At 40.4% G+C, this 16883-nt stretch overlaps 1 protein-coding gene across 1 annotated transcript; it reads right to left on the reverse strand.

The window, feature by feature from the left end:
• Positions 1-657: 657 nt before the first annotated feature.
• acadvl (acyl-CoA dehydrogenase very long chain) lies at positions 658-15397 on the reverse strand. The gene is made up of 21 exons (XM_008435443.1): positions 15295-15397; positions 14948-15035; positions 14772-14841; positions 13707-13778; positions 13524-13596; positions 13372-13436; positions 13141-13275; positions 12116-12260; positions 11836-11965; positions 11598-11723; positions 10817-11015; positions 8636-8740; positions 8320-8406; positions 7953-8015; positions 4660-4761; positions 4099-4196; positions 3538-3610; positions 3118-3190; positions 2870-2942; positions 2655-2730; positions 658-1842 (listed from the first exon to the last, which is right to left on the reverse strand). The coding sequence occupies exons 2-21, from the start codon at positions 15019-15021 to the stop codon at positions 1705-1707; spliced, it is 1977 nt and encodes a 658-aa protein (XP_008433665.1). The 5' UTR covers positions 15022-15035; positions 15295-15397; the 3' UTR covers positions 658-1704.
• Between the last annotated feature and the right edge of the window lie 1486 nt (positions 15398-16883).

Raw genomic sequence — 16883 nt, forward strand, 5'->3', positions numbered from 1 at the left:
CACACAATTTGAGGAACTAAAGCCTCTAATTTTGCGTTAATTAGAGGCTGTAGTCAAAGAAAAAAAAAAACATGCATGTTTTCTTTTTGGTTCAATTTAACACTGCATGCTTAATTTGCTCCCCTAGTGCTTAGAGCCATTACAGAAAGTACCAGATTCTTTCTTGGCAGCAAAGATACAAAGTTGCTTTGTTAAACGATTCTTTCCAAACAATTGCTGACATTTGCTTCAAACTGCACTATCCATTCCCTGGGGTTTACCACGGTAGGGGATTGCACTGCCGCCGCCTGAGTCGACAGTTGAGTTTCACGGCGATGGCAGCACAAGACAGGGGAATTCTGCTCACTGGATGCCGCGTTGCCTTGTGAGAGACGCTTCTACCACAACCCCGCGTCCGATCCGATCCGAGTCTCACACTCACAGTAGCAAGACTTGATCGCACTTCAAAGCGCAACCTGTGTACACACTCTTGGCGCTGCTCTTACGGGCATTCCTGCACAGGCGCCTTTTTCCTTAGAAGAGGTGCGTTGCAGAAATGAAACCAAAGAGGCAGGCGGGTATTTTAGTACGGAGAGGAAGTATGTTTTCAACACTCAGACAAAAAAAAAAAAAAAACGCTGCTACAGCCTAACGGGGTTTTCAAGAAAAGAGACGAAGTCAAAGCTCAGCAGATGCGTGTTTAATGACATGTTGCAAGTGCACCGAGGTCCACGCGTATTTTTGATGAGGCAGATAAGTTTATGGATAAACACACTCCTAGATTAATCGATTAATCTAACTAGCATGTCACAAAGAGAGCAGAACATTGTGAGCATATTTAATCACGCCAAACTCCTCCAATGTGATCAGGTCCAACAGCTGTTACACTCAATATAAATATTAGCATGTAATATACATATGATAAACCCAGGCTTCCAAAATACGTACGCACTTTTACCTTCAAATTAAATATGCAGATGACAGTACATGTTCCACGATTACACTTGAGGATTCCTAACGTTTGCCCTTGAGAACTGGCGGCTGCATTGATGAGTTTTGAGTCGAGTCACGGCACAGCAGGAAACTCCATCAGAATCTAAGGCAAAAGTTTCAATCCGATATTGTGTTTATAAGAGCTTCACATGCAGAAAGGCCTTTAAGTACAAACAAAGCACATTCTTAAATACATTACACACAATATAGGCAAATGTACGGTACATAAAAAAACAATAGAAAGAAAATCGTTGAAATATGCCCTCCAAAAAAAAAAAAACTCAGTTTAGAGCCTAAACTGATTTTTAATTTAGACGTTCCTGTTGCCCGAGTTACCATGAGTCACATTGTGCCGAGTTATTGTTAAAACTGCACATGTTCGTACTTTAGCTGTGAATTATTGATCAGTCAGCTACAGTCTATTTACAAGCTCCCTGCACATATTCAACCGTCTGCTGCATCAGACACACACCGGTTCAAGTTTGACACAAGTTCAAAAAGTGAGAAATGAGTCGAGGCTTAACTGTTTGTCTTTGACCAACAAAAAAAAAAAAAGAAAAAAGAAAAAGCGATGTGACTGAAATAGATGTATTATTAAAATGGGTCAATTCTGGCTGGACTTGGCATTCAAGATCGGATTTAGAAATCCAGAAAAGTTGGAGAGAGAGAGAGAGAGATAGAAAAAAAACTAATAAAATACAGAGATGCATGTGACAGAGAGTGAGTGGGGCTTTAGAAACCCAGCGGGTGAGGAGACACCGGGCCGCCGTTGTCCACCACAGCAGCAGAGATGGACCGCAAGTTGTTGAAGAGCTGTTTGGACTGACTGGAGCGCAGCAGCTTAATGTCCTGCATGACCCGGTCATAAGCCTGGAGGATGAAGAGGTGACATTCAACCGATTGTTATTTTACATTAAAAGGACTGAAGTTGACTTCAAAATGTAGGCTTGTAGTTGAAGCTCAAAGAAATGCCGGCTTGGGTTGGATTCAGCATATCACGCTGAATTACTGGTCTAGTAATATTTAATCAACTACTTTCTTATACAAACCGCTGTGACTGCTCAATGGCATCAGATGAAAAAATTCCTTCATGTCAAGGTTAGTAATAAGAAACAAAAAAGCGTATTTAAAACTAGAAAATGGAACCAAAATCAGTATTTTTTTTTTTAGATGGCTTAATCAAACAAATATAGTAACTGGTTTCTTCCAAGTTAAATCAAACATGTGACTGACTGAATCAGGTCAAATTAAGCCGCAGCAGCAGCAGGAAGTGTGATGAAATGGCACTTTCACCACTAAGCAAACTATGAATGTTGGTTACTGGCACAGAGGTTCATGAGATTTTTTTTTGTTTTTGTTTAATTGCACCATTTATACACAGCCAATTAAAACCTATTTTACTCCCTTTATTTTCCACAGTTTATTTTCCTTAAATTTGACTAAATCATAAAATGTGAATTTGAGGAAAAAATTAAAAATGTAAACATGAAGTAAAATTAATTAATAAAAATTAAAAAAAGCCAATAAGAATTTATTAGATCCATGTAAATTTAGAGAACCAGAGATTATAATTGGTTGATTCAGGATTTCCCCCGTTTCAACTTTTTTTTTTTTTTTTTTTTAATTCAAATCCAATCCATATCCTGAACCCGTTTTTTGCGTCTCCGTGCCGACGACCTTACCTCCATGCACCAGGTGTCACACAGCATCTTCTCGTGCTGAGCTGATTGTTGGCCCTGACTCAGAGAGCGGGAAGCCCTGCGGAGAGCGGGACAAACGAAATATCTGCATTCAGACTGCGTGGGAGTTTCTGTGTCGAGTAGGAGGAGCCGAGAGTCGCTCAGTGGGAGTTCAAATATGCAACTGGGACAACCGAAGACAGGAGACGTTTGCAGACCTGGACAGGACGACCACCATGGCGTAGAGGTCGATGGCGCAGTCGGCGACTCTCTTCAGAACAAACTGCTCGTCTGGGAAAAAACAAAAACTCATTTTAATATTAAAAGCAAATAAGGAGGCTGTAAAAGGCTTCAACCCTCTTCTATGAATGTTTATATTCTGTAATAACATGGAAATAATCCTAATGCTAATCTGAATCCAGCTGCCAGGTAAACATTTGTGTCTACGACCGACCGTCTCACTCACCGATGATCTTCTTGCCGTGTTTGACCAACAGCTCCTCGATGACGGCGCCGAACTGGTCGATGGCTTTCACCGTCTGTACAGAAGGCGAACAGAAACACACAACTCAGAGGAAGACGTGACAGAAGCCACCACACGGGGCCAGCTGTGGTGGCTAAGAAATATGAACTAGATCAGAAGTTGAGAGTTTAATAAGTGGCCTTTGATCTCCTGTTCCCGTCTCTAGAACCACCTCTGCTTTTAGAAAAACCAGCACACTCGGTGGAGGACGTGTGATGCTTAGAGAGTTTAAAATAGCCACAGAACTTCAGTAAGAATCTAGTATCCACCATTAGAAAACTGAAAATAGGACATGACTGAATAATGATCAAAAACATGCACAGAAAAAAAAAAAAAAAACACACAACAACCCGTTACACGTACCAGGTCTCCACTTTGTGCCAGGTCAGGGTGGATGTTTCCCTGCAGAGTCAGACCTGTGCTCAGACCTGCCTTTCTACAAATGGAAGAAAAAAAAAAAAAAAGAAAACATTCAAACAAGTTTTCTGGTGCAGATCCCATAAAAATGTGCTAAAGTGATCGTTGTTCTGTCTGTCTGGTGGATAAGTGCAATTAAATGTGTGAAAGAGCTAATTTATCGTTTCAGATAAAACAAATTATGTTGAACAAAATAAATGAAATAAAATCAGGATGGCAAGTTTTCTGTTCGCCATAAACAGAAAAGAAACGAGATCTTCAGCCTGTTGGTTTTCTTAATAAGGGAGTGGCTCTTCAATAAACCGGCTATGTGTTTTAGATTTCTAGATTAAACCGTCTACGTGCTAAGTAATAGTTAGCAGGAGCAAGGGAAATTAGAGCATAGAAAGCGCTTTGTGCCGAGTTAAAGGCATCCTTATCTCACAGCATCAACAGCAGATGCTGGTGCTGCCACCAGAAGCTCCAGAAGCAGAAACGGAGACATGTGGTGCAAAAATGTGCTGCAACCTTTTGGCTCTCTTTGTGATCTCTCCTGCTAGCAGCCCGGCGTTGCCTAAGGGGTTCTTCAGGGCCCTCTGTAAGCTCTTCAGCTGGTTCCCGGCGTTCTGCAGGGCCGCAAACACAAACAGCGCACACAGGTCAGAGCGTTTTCGGGAACTTTCAACGCTGTACTAGCAGATTTAGTTGACTTTTTTTTGTCTGATTTTTATTTGTAAATAAACCAGGTATAAACTGTCCTTCCACCCATAAGGATCTGTAGCGGTTCAAACAGAGAGCGTATCTGATGCCGGCCCACAGACCGGCATCAGATTGTTGAGAAAAACATATGGGGGAGGGGGGAGTTGTTTAACATTTCAAAACAACCAGAAGCTGCTGCGCCCGGAAAAGCATTGAGGAAGAACGGTTTCCAAAGAGTAAGCAGAAAAAAGAGAGAGAGAAAAAAAAACAAAAAACACACAGACAAAAAAACAGACTTCCTCTCCTGTACGTTTCCGAGCCTCACTCTCAGATAATTCAAAAACCGCAATAAAAGCTGCCGAATTCATGCTGTGAAAGTTCTCACGGTACCTGGAACCCGTTGAGCGCCACGAAGAGCCTCAGGATGTCGTTGGTTCCCTCAAAGATTCGGAAAATCCTCAGATCCCTCATCACCCGCTCCACTCCGGAGTCCTGCAGGAACACGTGAACACGTCGGTGCCTACGGTTTGCTCCGAGTCGATTCAGTTCAGTCAACATTAATAAGCAAAAACAATAAGATAAATTATAACCCTCGTAGAAGCTTTTAGAGAAATCACATCAGCCAGATTTGCATCACGAAGTGGGCTTTTCTGAACTTATCGCAAAGTTCTTAAATTTAAGTTTCCTTCAAAGCTTTGTGTTTGTAGTGCAACCTGATGATATATAATGTACGGAGGGAGGAGGGGAAGGGGGAGGGGGGGTCGTAACAACTGAAAACAATGTATTGAAAAACAGCAACGGCGAAGAGGAACAGAGTCTCTTCCTTTAAAGGCTTCTGGAGTTTAAAGCAGCAGAGAAACTAAACAGAGACAAAGTGAGAAGTTTGTCTCACTTTGCTGAAGTGAAACCCCCCCGAGTCAAACTGCACATGTGCAAAAATATGGAAAAAAAAAAAAAAAAAAAAAACTTTGCAAGGCAGCATCTAGTTTCACTTATTCACATGTTGATAATCAAAAATGACTAACATTAAAGCCGCTTAGATATTAGAATCTCATCAAAGGGATTGTTTTACTCAGTGTTCAAATTATTAAAGGGAATTACATATTTTAAGAATTTATAACTCTTAATTTGTCTTAATTAACAGCAACCCCCAATCACGTTCTCAGAACATGAAAACATTGCATTAGGACTTAAAAAAATGGTTCTGGGATGTTGATTTCAAAATGAAAGGCAGAAATTGCTTTCTTCTGAAAGAGGATTTAGCAACAGTCCAGTCCGTTTCCTCAGTCTCAGAGCCTAATCTCTGGTTTAGGACAGATTATATGTCCAGAATACATTTCTGACTCAAGTCAAGTTCAATGTTTCGGGGAAATCCTTCCCTACACGCTTTCCTTCCACTCAATTTTCTGTTGATGTTTAGTCTTCCACAATTTTCTGTATCATATCTGACATCAGTGGTCTGAAGTAATGCTCTAATTTGGGCGTCAATTAGGAAAGACAAGTCTACAACATAAAAAGTTTCAGTTACTCAATTCAATTGTTCTACCATATTCGACTTTACTAAGCTTCACCTTTATCAGCTTTCAGCAAAATGGACTTAACTTGAGCTGGTTTCTGTGCTCTAATTAATGTGGAAACCTGCAGTCCACCCCTGCAGTCAGTGCACAGCTGTAGGTGTTGTTCCATCTCGAGGCTAACCTTCCACGGTTTCAGAATCCGCTTCAGCCAACCTCCCCCCTTTCTGCAAAGTCGGATTTATTTTAAGCACCGCAACATAAATGTTTACAGGGTTTCACTTCGCCCACAGATCTTCAGCTAGCAAGCGGCTGTCACTTTTGAAAAGGTTTTGTAAGCTACAAAAGGAAAAAAGAAAAAGGAAAAAAAAAATTGCAACACAGCGCTGCAAGCGCAACTTAAGGTGCTGAAATAAACATGGTTGAAGTGTAAATAAGATGCTGATTAAATACGCCTGAGCTACTTTTGAGTGTAACTTTAAACTAAGAAAGCTGACAAGGTTATGTGAACACCGAAGCAGGAAAAACAGTGCTACAATTCCCTCAGTGGTGCCGCCTGGTTTTACTTTCTTCCCCTTATTTACACACAGCAGCACATCAGCAAAGTTTATAGAATCCCAACATTTAGAAGAAGTGGAAGTGAAAACACCAGCGCGTTTGACGGGAAACCGTCCAGCACTTGTTGGCCAACTTACGGCCATTAATTCCCGCTCTCTTTTACAAGCTTGTTATTGTCAGCCGGGGAAGTTAGGTGTCATTTTACTGATCCACCCATCTTCCTAATATTGACTCAGATTGTATTTACTGACCCCGGGGATACCCCTGATGGACCACAGAACAGAATAATGACTCTGCTGTAAACCAGTTCTCAGGTGAATTTTGATGTGAAAGTGACAGCATGGCGTGCCATCGGTATTGTAATGAGCCCCATCAGGCGTTTCAGGGACTCTCAGCATCTGGGTCAAGGGTCAGCAGTAGCTGAACAAAATGAGTCCGGAGGAACAAAAGTAACACAAGTGAAATAAAGTAGCCTTTTTTAATACTTACCGTGTAAAATTTGCTTAGATTTCTGAATTAAATCATTTTATTTTTGCGTGTAGTTTTAAAACATTTCCTTCAATGGGCCAATCAGCATTTATAGAAATAAAGAAAAATGGCAGTAGCTCTAAACCTACTCACAAAGTCAACTTTATAAAAATACATATATTCCCTACTGCATTTGTGTCATTTTTTTATGGAAATGTTATGCATGTTTTACAAGATTAAACTCTATTAATCCCTCAGGAAGGTTCCTCTGGGAAATTCAGTTTCCAACAGTGGAAAACAAGACAGAAAAGAAGAAATATATGAAAAAGATTCAATAAAAATCTCTTATTTTATGAAACGCTGAGAAAAACTGTAAAAGCAATTATTTCTACGCCTTTATGTTTTAAAACATTGCTGTTCTTTCATGTATTTGGTTAAAGTAATTAAGAGCTAAAGAAGAAAGGCTCTTTCCCATTTTCACTTCCCATATTAATTCTGAAATTTGTTAGAACTATAATACTTTTATTATTGATCAATTTCTTGTTTGAACTTGAACTTGATTGAGGGGTAAGTACAGCAGACTAACCGCCAATCAGGGTTTAACGAGATAATTTAAACTATACAAATATTCAGATACAAATATTAAGCAACATTCACCAGTAGGCGGTGCTATAATAGAAAATATGCATTATAGCTTATTACTCCAAAGCTAAAAGTCACATTAACAAAATTAATGTGGGCAAAGTGTCTTGGAAAGATTCTAAAACAGATGAGTCACTGTGCAAAAGTTGTTGGTCTGGAATATTTTTCACCAGGGAGCCATGAAAACTGCATCAGCCAAGACGACGACGTTATTTGACTCCACCCACGACGCGTTAAGCGACATTTATATCTGAATCTCACCCCCTCTGAGCCAAATGAAACGTGGCAGAATATACACAAAGGAAGAAACAAAAAAAAGTTAAAGTAGAAGAGAAGATTTCATAAGGGTGTGATGCAAGAGGGGAGCGAGGAGGAGGGGAGGAGGGGAACCTTCCGGTTCAGGCGAGGAACCCATTAGAACCACTTGCTGAGTAAACGGAAGCAAGTTTTTACTTGCTTCTGTTTGGGTTGAACGTGACAGGATGTGGACCGTGCACTCACCTTCATAAAACCCATCCCTCCCATGACCTGAATACTCTCGTCTGTCACGGTCCAAGCAGCTTCCTGTTAAAGTGAAAACAAACAAACAAAACAAAACGCACAAAATCAGCCACAAAACAAACTTCAATTCCACAATTAGATCAACAACCCTTAAGAATCTCACTTCCTCTCCAATCTTCAGCAGAATGAGGAACATGAATATTGTCAAGAAGTAATATGCGTTCTTGAGTGTTTGCATCAACACTCAAGACCTTAAATATGAAGGCTTGCATGAGCCTTCCTGAGTAGAAGTGGATAAAAATAGCATCAACCACAATAATTTGCTAGACTAAAGAATGTCTGCTTTCAGACTGATTTCAGTTCTTACAGAGGCAAAGATCTTGCTGATGGCAGCTTCTATCTGGAAGTCTTTGGCGCCGCTGTCCATGTTCCCGCTGACCATGTAGGCCATTGACTGCAAGCAGATTAAAAAAAAAAGAAACTATGAACTGATTGGTTCAAATGCAGAACCAGCCAACAGGGCATCAGATTGTCTTACAACTTGCAAGAAAAATGAGTTTAAATAGAAGAAGTTGTGAAACTTCCATGAGGAATCATCATCTAGGACAGATTTTTACTGAGGTGGCCTCAGCATGTCAAAGTGAGGTGGAGCGTAGGAAACATTCGTTTTCAGATGGTCTGACCTCGGTCACGTACTGCAGCATGGCCATGCGGGCCACCTTTTCCTGGATGGCTCCGTAGGTGTGGATCTTGTTCCCAAACTGGGTTCTGTTGGCTGCATGATCGATCTGATGAGGAGAAAGACGAGGAGGAGAAACGTGAAGCGCGATTCGTTGCTGCAGACCTCCCAAATAAGGCAACGCAAAGTTTAAGACGCCATAGCACCTTAAACTGGTAGGTTTCTACTTCTAGTTCTTGCTGCAGAAAAAGAGGAAGTTTAAATGCTTCTGGTCAGAGTGGGGAAATAAAAAAAAATAAAAAAACACCAAACCCCTCGAAGTTAAAGAGGGTGCGACTAAACTTCCTTCAACCCTCGTCAATCGGAGCCATAGAGCTTTAAATACGTTTTAAGGTGAATTAAAAGAGCCTAGAGGAAGTTCTGTTTGTTTTTAAAAAAAACCAACATCAGGAATGTTGTGAGTTGTGCATAAAACTAAAAACCACATGTTGAGAGCATCATGAACGATACTGCAGCCAGAACACACAGCTATACAAGTTCAATTCCAGCAGCGGCAACTGGACTCCAACAGTTGTAGGGCGTTTACCCAACTAGGAGGACTCACACTGTTCAAGCCTATTTACCTCCCATATAACCATTTCGACATACATCATCTTACTGATACACACATCCTAGACATAAAACTAATAGAATGTAACGCAGAAGACATTCTTGTCTAATTGGAATAGACTTTCTGTATATTTTCAACAAATGACAGATTTATACAATGTTCACAATTCTGTCGATTTGAACAAGAAACGCCAAAAATCCGACACATCTAAACATCCGGTCGGTCAGTGTGGAGCCCAGCTACAGGTCAGCCGGCTAATGCTGGGTAGATGACAGACGAATGAGCGGACGGATACATGGATGAATGGGGAAACAGATGTGCATGGATGGATGATGCAACGACTCATCCGTCCACATCCTCTTTTCCAAACTCCTCCAGGCCTCACAGCCACCCTGATTTGCGTTTTCCACAAAAAACCCACAACGAAACCAGCAGGCGTGTTTCCGACCACAGTGGCTGCAGCGCTACAGAACATCACCGGAAACCTACGTTTGCAATTTAGTTAAAAACTTCTTAATATCGCTCCTTCTTCAGGGTTCATAAACCAATGAACACATGAATATTCATCACGATGACACCTGAAACTCACAAGACGAGACATGACTTTTGGTTCACGAGAACAAGACGTGGCAACATTTTAATATTTCTCGAGACAAACTCAACAACATTTACCATTTCCCAGTTAGTATCGATAGCCTGCATTGTGATTGTGATGCAGCTTAATGTGCTGCTGGACATTCAGCTAGTGGTCGTTATAGCAACGCCTTTTGCCTCCTTCAGCGTCTGATCAACTTGCAGAGCTCACATATTGTTTGTCTTGATACACTCCTAGTGGAAAAAAAAAATCCTGCTTTTTTTCTTACAAATGACTGGATTATCACCATTATTATAAACTATAGGTTCAGAAAAGCTAATTCAACATGAAAACCATGCCTATTTCTGATATTAATGCTTTGCTTCTACACATTTAGTTTGACACAATGAGCAAAATGACCCTCAATATCATCTTCGATAAAACAAAGTGCAGCCAGATCCGTTTCCTAACATCGTAAGAGTAACATTACATGAGAGAGCAGTCGGTTGAGATTTTCTCTTGATGATGCAAATCTGTTGTGGGTTGACTCAGGCGTTTTCAGAACAACTATCGCTATTGACTCACGCAACAATGTAGTAGGATCGCTTGATGTTAAAGATTTTCTACACATGAACAATAAATGTTTCCCTAAATGCAAAGCAAATCTGACTAAAGCGCAGAGGCTCCGAGTGTTCAAAGGAAACGTGCTCTCACACCGCCAGCCGATTTGAATCTCGAGCACCCGACTGCCGCTTCAGCAGAAAGCAGGCTGCGGTGAAGCACGAGCTGGGGAATTTCCCAGCCACCCACAGAGAGAGAAAAGCAAGACTGAAACAAACGAGGGGTGTAAAGAGACAATACGGACACGACTCAAAGCGAAGGATGGGAAACCTGACGGCCTGTATGAGAAGTGAGCTATGTGTGAAAGCTGTAGAGCTCTGCTGCTGCTGCACGCCCCTTCCGGTCCACAGCACGTTCAAAGGGGACGCCGGCAGACTCACAGCTTTGGCCATGACGCTCTTCATGGTGCCCGAGAGGGCGGCCGCCATCCCGAAGCGACCGTTGTTCAAAATGTTCATGGCCACTTTGAAGCCGCCGCCCACTTCGCCCAGAACGCAATCGGCCGGCACGCGAACGTCTTCGAAGTAGACCTCGGCCGTGTTGGACGCCTTGATGCCCATTTTCTTCTCCGGGGGTCCGCTGCGGGAGGAGGAATAAAGACAAGAGCAGCTTTAGACAGACTTCCCATTACATTTACTAATTAGGCAGATTCTGTGTGATTTTTTTTTTATCACATTATAGAAGTACAAGACATTTACCCAGTTTTAGTATTTTCCCCTTTTTTTAACTCTATAAATCATAAAACAGAACACCAGCTGTGTTCTTGTGCAGCATTGAGGTAAAGAATCATTTTACCATTTTATTGGCATCTGAACAAACATATATCGATTACTATCTACATTATTTATGAAAGTCTGGTCTCAATGATCTCGGATTAAAAATAGTTCAGTCTATTTATGTAGCATCAATTTTCAACAAATGTCACTTCAAAGCCATGTGATTGCATCATGTTGACTTTGCCATCATCCCTCCTGTCGGAAGAGCAACAGCAGAAATCGACGATCCTCCACCATCTGCTGGCAACCAATGGCTTTATGATTATTTGCCAAAGTGAAATACTTCAATACTTCTACAGATTTTTTAAAATGATGACATTAAAGTCCAGACTATTCAAGATTAAGTCCTGCTCTTAAAGTGAAGGGGGAAAAGAAAAGCGCTCACTGTGTGACGCCTCCAAAGCTCCTCTCCACAATGAAAGCTGTGATCTTGTCCTTCATCTCTCCGGTTTTAGGATCCTTCATGGGAGTCTTGGCAAAGACGGTGAAGATCTCAGCCAGACCTCCATTGCTGAAGAGAAAATATAAAATGTATATGAAGACAGCAGCACTTCTAGCCCTTCCCGTGTCTGATGTGGTGCTGCCCTCTTGTGGTGACAGCCTGTCCTACGGTGAGCCCACACCTGATCCAGATCTTGCTGCCATTCAGAGTGAAGAAATTTCCACAGGAGGAGACGAGAGCCGTGGTCCTAATGGAGGCGGCGTCGGAGCCGCTGGCGGGTTCAGTCAGGCAGAAAGCGGCCATGTGCTCACCTGCGAGGAGATGCGGTGATAAAAAAATGAATTAAAATAAAGAGGAGATTTAGGTCGTCTTTTCAAGATATTTGTTGTCTGCAGAACTGCTCTGGTTTTTTGGGCTCTAGTTTCGATCTAGAAGTCCGTCCGGATTCTGATCCTGATCACCTGAGGCGAGTTTGGGCAGGTACTTCTCCTTCTGGGCTTTGTTTCCAAACAGCAGAATTCCCTTAAAGCCGATCGACTGGTGAGCTCCCAGTGTGATGCCGACTCCCAGATCGTGACCGCCGACAATCTCAACCAGGCGAGCGTACTGGAAGGAAATGCAACCGTCACGTTAGACCGTTGCAGACACACGGAACGGTGCAGACGTTTTAAACTGTCCTAATTTTTTTTCTCTTATCTGCATCTGAGCAGAGTTTTGAGCAACTAAATTCCCTGTTTGTTTTTTTTCTTTTCTTAAACTTTTCTCCCTGATTGCCACCAATTATTAAATATCAAAATTAGACTTTGAAACAGGGCTGCAACTAAGGATTATTTTAGTAATCGATTACTCTATTCATTGTTCTGATGAATCGGATTTTAAAACACTGACATTGTACCGATTTTTCACTTAACCACAAGCTCTTTAATTCAATATTAGAAATATAGTAAAATATGCAAATAAACAATTTATTTCCTTTTCTAGATCAGAAAGTAAACATTGCCTATTATGTAATAATATGGCATTCCTTTATTGAATTTGAATAAGAAGCTAAAACTATGCCACTTGAAAGGTTTTGGGTAAAACATTTACAGACGAAGGTGTTTTTATTCTTAAATGCAATATTAATGCTACTTATTTTTGTACAGTTTTGGCTTATAAGACCCTCCACGTTGGCTCTTGATGTGAAGTGATCATTGTTTTAAAATATAAAGCTGGTCAAATAAGAGTTTCTGTAGTACTTTTGTGCGTTTTCGTGCGATATTTGCACACAATCCCAACAGTGAAATGACACACATTGAGCAACAAATATTTTTTATTCTGTCTTTTGGATTATTTGATTGCAAACTGATATTTCTTACAAATTGTCCATGAACATGGAAAACTGGAAAGTTTTATGCTTTAAATTGAGACTTTTGCTCAGGTCTGAACACATCTGATTAGCAGACACTTAACATACGTAAAAGTGAATCGAATCAAGCGGCTGTACCTGGGTGTTTGAGAGGCCAAGGCCCCCCAGGTCAGCCGGGACCTGCAGGCCGAAGGCCCCCATCTCCTTCAGACCCTCCATGGTGTGATCCTCCACCTTCTCCAGAGCGTCGTTCTTCGCAGGATCGTTCACCTCCTGGAAGACAGGAAGCATGATGAATGAGCCGGATGAGTATTAAACAGGTTGTGAGGCCGAAGGTAAAAGAATACATTCTTTAAGGTTTTAAATTACCTCAAAAAACTTGCTGACTGGGCCCACGAGCTCCTGGAGGAACTGCTCTTGCTCCTCGTTCAGGGCTAACACACAAACACAACTACACCTAATTATTTTCCTAATTAAAAACCAACAAATCTAATCAAATATGAGGAATGTTTGGGGCTTACCTTTAGGGAAAGGGAACACTTGAGCTGTTGCAATTTGTCCTTTAAACATGTTGACGGCAAACGATTTGGATTCCTGAGGAAAAAAGTTAGACAAGACAGAAAAAAAAAACAAAGCTAAATTTGATTGAAATTCAGTTTTCTGTCTTACTGTAGTGATAAAAAGCAGAGAAAAAGGAAGCCTACAGCAGCGACGGCCTTCTTCTCCACTTTAGAACCAGCATCGCTGCCGACCGCTGCAGGTTTCTCCAACACGGCCTGAGGAGAAGAGCAGCAGAGAATTTTAAACAAATAGCAAAAGCCTTAAAAAGTCAGTGACACTACAATTAGAAAATGTTTGACATGTCCTCAAGCAGCCAAATGGACACACAGGTCAACAGGAGGAGAGGTGTGTTCTGTTGGTGGACGTAGGCCTGTCACAATAACAAATTTTGCTGAGCGATTAATTGTCTAAAAAAATTATTGCGATAAACGATGATATTGTTTCAAGACCTTTTGACACCGATTTAATGGAAATGACTAATAATGCATGCAATTTTCTGCCTTAGATGGATACACTATGTACTTGTATTATTGCTTATAATACAAGTAAAAATTGCTCACCTCTGCTTGGATTTATACGCAGGCGTTATTGGAACAACTTAACTGAATGATTTGGAGGGGTGAGTGAACCCTTTTGACAACAAGTCAAATGGCAAAGATCCAAACTATCGGTTTTTAAAGTTTAGACCTTCAACTAGTTTACCGTCATCACCACAATAAGAACACTTTTTTTTAAATAACCGTTTCCACAGTTCCCATTCCTAAAATGTGGATATTGTGTTAAAATTAATTGAAAGTAACAAAATTAAAATGAGAACATTAACGCCCAGGAACTCTGATTAAAAATATGACGTGTATGCATAAAAATTGTGGGACAATGCACCACAAACACAACTAGTGAACGGATCAGGCCCACCAAAATGAGAGTGCAGATGGAAAATATTAGGACCAGGACAGATACGCAGAGGTCTAGATGACATTACGTCACATAAGCGTGTTACGTTGTGAACTTTTGCCTAGACAACTGCGGTGTGTCACCTTTAATAACTCAGTCATGTGACCAGTGAACTTTCCCCCACTTCCACATAGAGGGCGTTATATCATGCATACTTTACAGCTCATTCAGTATCCACAAAACAAACAGACTTTATGAAGTAACTACACCCGATAAAATTAATTTATTAACGCAATATATGATATTAAACATACCTGAGTAGCTTGACTTGCGTAGAATCGACCGTTTGGTACAGCGAGTACAATCGCAGCTTGGCGCTGACCTCTGAATGCAGGGAGCAAAGATAAAATCATGTTTTAAACTTAGTAGTCACTTCAAACAGAGATCTGGGGATTTTTTTTTTTTACAAAGGTCTGCGGCTTTTCCTCACCCCGACAGCACGGCAGGATTCCTGAGAATAGATCCGCATACCGCGGAAGACTGGCTCACCTTACGAAGCAGCATGATTTATTTTTGTTCTGAAATAAACAATAGCATTTACCCGTCTGAGGCAACAGGGTATCACAAAGACAGTGAAGTTTAAGCTTAGATAAAGGCGTAAACAAGGTGCCGACACACAGCTAACGGCAATTGTTTTGTAACTATTACAGTTTTAACTTGTCTTCGCTCAACATCCGATAAATGCACGTAAACCGTCTAGTTTCCTCTGCGAACCATGCCAGAAACACCTTAAATGCCAGACTTGAGTTAATAAACGGCGAAACTTTCTCTTCTCACCGAGTAAAAGAGCCGACAAGCCGCCGAACCTGATTTTCTTCCGTTGCTACAGCTGCTGTCTTCTTCTAAGGTTTGAAGCGCCAACTGTCCACCTGTTAGACAGCATTAGCGCCTCCTGCTGGGCAGTCGGATAAAGGATAAAGGTCCTTTATCCTTTAGCTATTTAGGTAGGTATTTTTGTCACAAAACAATTTGTTCACTGTGATGGTGAACTTCAATTCAGTCTTTCACAAATACAACACAACAGTTACACCTCTTCATATTCTTAAGCAAACAAGACAACATTATTTGAGTCACTCAAAAAAAAATTTATATATATACGTATATATATATATATATATATATATATATATATAGTATTGAAAGTTTAGTTCCTATTGGTTTGGTAAATTACGAGCCTTACTAAATCACTCTCCTGTATTAACATCTGCCCACTGATCTTTTTTCGAAACACAGTCAGTGAATGCAATTGTATAAATACACGAGTCACAAATGCTGCTGTTCTAGTCACATTTTTTTTTATGTGCATTTCTTTTTTGCCCCAAATTTTCCTTGTTGGAAGTGAGTTCCTTGACCAAATACAATAAATATCGTGTACATGCAAATATAAGCTTTATAAACGTGAAAGTTTTAATTTACCTCAATGTTTTGCCTCGCTTCTATGGTGTTAGAATGTATTTTAATAAACTCTTGTGTAAATTCTAAAAACCTTAAGATGTTTTTATTCATTTTTTGTTCAAACAGTCATAAAATTATCTGGGTTTTTCCAAATGGTGAACATTTCTAGTAATGCATACATTAACAAGTATATGTGTAAGCTTCAGAATTTTAAGAATAATTAAATCTCTCGTTATTCTGACATTTAGCAAATAGAAATAATTTAGGCAACACTTACTGACCTAAACCCTTTGTGTGATGTAATCTCAGAGTTTATGTAAATGTCAACACGTTTCCAGCCACATACGAATAAATCTGAACACACAAGACGGTGAGCTAGTATTACATTTATTCTGAAAGGCACAAACAAAGATGGTGTTACGAATTGAAACAGCGCCACACTGTCCATGTCACTTTCTCTGTAATGTTGACTCTTCATTTAGCACCTTAATATTTGGATTATACATGATTTATAAAGTCACGCATACAAAACAAAACAAAACAACAAAAAAATTGGTGAATAACGTGAGTCAATAACATAAAAAATAAGGATGAGGAGCTGTATCACATTTAAAGAAATACACCGAATGTCATGAAAAGGTACCGCCATAAGCACGTGGTGTCACATTCAGAACATCGTGGTACCTTTCAGGTCAGGAGTGATCTGATTCATTTCTTGATTCCCGCTGACGTGTTTGGACCTTCTTCCTTTCACATTGGAGCGAACGCTTTACATAGGAGCTGCAGATATTTATGTACAGAGAAGTTCATTGTCAAACAATGTGGAACAACATCTTATGTACCTGGAGTGTTTCACGTCTCAAAAAAGTAAGGCACTCATCAAAAAAAAAAAAAAAAAAAAAAAAAAAAAAAAAAAAAAAAAAAAAAAAAANAATTTCCAGCATCTTCAGGTAACCTACAGCAAGAAAAAA

This window comes from Poecilia reticulata, linkage group LG18 (genome assembly GCF_000633615.1).
Source record: "Poecilia reticulata strain Guanapo linkage group LG18, Guppy_female_1.0+MT, whole genome shotgun sequence".
NCBI classification, from domain to species: Eukaryota; Metazoa; Chordata; class Actinopteri; order Cyprinodontiformes; family Poeciliidae; genus Poecilia; species Poecilia reticulata.